The sequence below is a fragment of the Necator americanus genome, chromosome II (assembly GCF_031761385.1).
Source record: "Necator americanus strain Aroian chromosome II, whole genome shotgun sequence".
NCBI lineage: Eukaryota > Metazoa > Nematoda > Chromadorea > Rhabditida > Ancylostomatidae > Necator > Necator americanus.
The window spans coordinates 28,843,819-28,847,082 of record NC_087372.1 but is presented as its reverse complement, the minus strand read 5'-3'; the positions used below and the strand labels follow the sequence as shown (position 1 = coordinate 28,847,082).

The 3,264-nt window shown below is 40.3% G+C and overlaps 1 protein-coding gene across 1 annotated transcript; it reads right to left on the bottom strand.

The window, feature by feature from the left end:
• Positions 1-204: 204 nt before the first annotated feature.
• RB195_019804 (uncharacterized protein) lies at positions 205-666 on the bottom strand (the record flags this gene model as incomplete). Its single annotated transcript, XM_064187827.1, has 1 exon — positions 205-666. The coding sequence occupies one exon, from the start codon at positions 664-666 to the stop codon at positions 205-207; it is 462 nt and encodes a 153-aa protein (XP_064043708.1).
• Positions 667-3,264: the final 2,598 nt, after the last annotated feature.

Below are 3,264 nucleotides of genomic sequence, written 5' to 3'. Positions count from 1 at the left end.
CGGTGATGTTTTCGTGAGTAACTGCTAAGGTGAGTTTCTCAGAGATGTCCAGGTCATCCGCAGCAATGGCATCTGCAGTTTTATATATATATATATATATATATATATATATATATAGAGTACGTTTAGCGTAATCGATGTTGACCTGGTATAATTACACCGTTTCACCCATTTACTCAGCAATTTTCCAACAACTGAGAATGTTCAAAGAGCTGTTTTGTAGCGAGAAAAGCGAGCTAGATCTATTATTAAACAGGATGATTCCGCTGACTCGTTTGTGGTTTCGTCATTCACATGTTGATTGTCTTCTATTTCTTCGTCAGACTGATCAGAGCTGAGGTTATCTATGGATCGAATAAGCCAAGTTTGCTGGTCGTGCTCTAGCCATCTGGGTCCTCTCACCCAATCATGCTCACTAATGAGGCTTGCCGTTGTGCCTCGAGTTCCAACGTCTGCTGGATTATGTGTTGGAACATGAAATAGATGTACTGGGATGGATTTGGCTTCGATTTGAGTCTTCAATCTCAAAATGCGATCTTTCTGACTAGTCACGAATATCGAAAGTTTGCGTGAAGACCTAATCCACTGAAGTGCTATTTCGCTATCACTGGCGACATTTATGCAAGTAATTTCAATGTTTATTGAATCAAGAATGGTTTTCCCCATTCTCAGTCCTATTAAGATTGCCAACAATTTCAAGCGTGGGATAGTCTGTTGGATCATTTTTGGTGCTAGCTTGCTCTTTCCACTAATCAATGAATTGATCTCATTAGTGTTTTCGCACCTCAGATATTCTTGAGGTATGAGACGTGAGAGAACGTAGCAAAGGTCAACTGACACTTATACATGCATTGTTTATCTCTTGTATTACAGAATTCCATTTAATACACAGTGCTTGCGGAACGTATTGTTTCCATTCTATCCCTGTATCATAAAATTCTCCCATTAGAGACTTCATTTTGATGATCAGTGGGCTTGCGAGGCCTAGAGGATCATTGGTCGAGTTTATCTGGCTTACAGTATCACGTTTGGTTAGTTTCTCTTTTTGTGGATTTGTTACTTTCATCACAAATTCGTCGGATTTGGTGTCATATTTGACGCCAAGAAGTTTTATGTTGTCTGTGGGCGCTCTATCCTCTTCTGGGATAGCTCTGTTAACTTCAACTGACTTTGAAATATATTCTCGTAAATTCATGCCGATTTTACGGAAAATATTCTTTGAAGCAGTCTATTTTTCTAGTGCTTCATCACTGGTGGTGGCGCATAAGAGAATATTGTCCACATAAATATTTTTTGCAATCTCCAGTGAGCGCGGAGTGTTCTTATGGATTAAATATGCCAGAATGGCCATGTTAAGAATACTTGGTGCCGACGTGTTACTGAATTGAATCTGTATTCTGCTATGTTGTCTTGATTTGGAGGCTTATTCACGTCTTTCAGCCATAAAAACCGACACAAATCTTTATGATCTTCCAGTAGTCTGATTTGCGTGAAAGCCGCTTCAATATCACATAGAAGAATAATTTTACTGGTTCTATTTGCAATTAGGACATCATGAATATTGTTCACGAAGGATTCTCCTGTGTAGAGCACATCATTCAGCGAAAGCTCTCTTAGAGGAAGCATCAAACACTATCCTCAATGGTTTTGCCTTCTCTCGCTTCCAAACTCCGGAATGTGGCATGTAGTAAGTGCCAGCCGAATTTTGATTTTGTCCGAGGACTAATTCGACAACTCCGTTTTGAATATAAACATTCATTATTTTGCTATACCACTCACGTTGGTGGCTATTATTTGATAGTTGTCCTTGTAACGAAATCAATCGACGGTACGCTATTCCGTAATTATCCGCTAGTTCGACGGCATTATCTTTCAAGGGAAAAGGTACGGTTACAACGCCGTTTTCAAACGATATTGATTTCGAATAGCTTTTGAAGTACTCGAATGTGTTTTCGTTCTTATCACATTCTTCTGATGATATTCCTAAACCATCCAGTTCGAACAACTTCGTTAGAATTTCTGATTCATTCTGTTCTTGAACGAGGTTGAGGCCATGTGTTATCGTTGTCTTGTCTCGTTGTGTTCTTGCTGCGAGTTTATTGACCCTTTGCCGTGTATCGTTGGTCCGAATACCGTACGCGAAAAGCGTAATCCAGATGGCAAAGTTATAGTATCAACTGTGTTTACGAGGTCGTAATAGTTATCTAGACCGACCAATATTTGCGGGTTTTGATGTTCACCGCGAACTTTCGCATTGTTTATACAAATCTCATTGTCTTGGAGGTATTGTTTATCTGCATCATTGAAACGTACAGAAGAAAAACCATTAGTGATAATTGGCCCGGTTTGAATCGTAATATGGATCTCCTTGAGGAACGGTAAAGAGGGTCCCGATGGATTCTCCGCCAACGCCTCCGAGACATAACGTGCCCAGTGGATATGTCCAGTGGATACGCGAACATACCTCGACGAAGTCACTCTCCAGTCGTTTATGAAGACGCAGACAACCGTCGCAGATGTTCTTCTAGCCACAGAGACGCAGGAAACTGCGCAGTTACAAGGAAGTATGCAAAGGAGAGTGGTGTGAGTTGTCGAAATTACCGAATAAGTCGAAGAATAATAGTGATAGATAGAAGTACATGAGATTTTTTATGATGTTCTAATAAGGAAAGAGAGTGAGTTTGTTTTTATATCACCTCCAGAAAGTCTAGAAATCTTATCAAATTTGAACTCTTTTTCTTCCTGTAAGTTAAAAGAAGTCAGGGATACGGAAGGTCTCGCTGCCCGGAAATGAATTAGGCTAAGAAAGCTTGGGGGTTACAGGATAACGACAATTCTCATTATCGTTACTTTTGAAAGCTGGAATGTTCCGTTTTAACAAAAAAAAATTTATGTACGTAATTTGAAGTTATTAGATACATCCTTATCTCATATTTCACGTAAGAATTTCTCTTGCTTCTGGTACGGTTACGAGTTCACCTCACATCACAAAATTGCAGTGGATGTGTCTGATTCTCCAAAACAATTTAGTAGGTAGTGAATTATATCCTGGCCTATGATGCAGCGTATGATTAGCGGCAGGTAAGCAGAGTCAGCTATTTAGGTGCCAACGAAAGTAAATGTCTTTAGGATACGCACCATCGCTAGTTGCTCTGACGCGGCATGACCGGAGCATGCTGGAAATTCCGCCGGGACCCTCATTACACGCACCCGATCTCCTTCCCAAAGGCATTGCTGATTTTGAGGGAAACAATGTTTGTTTGG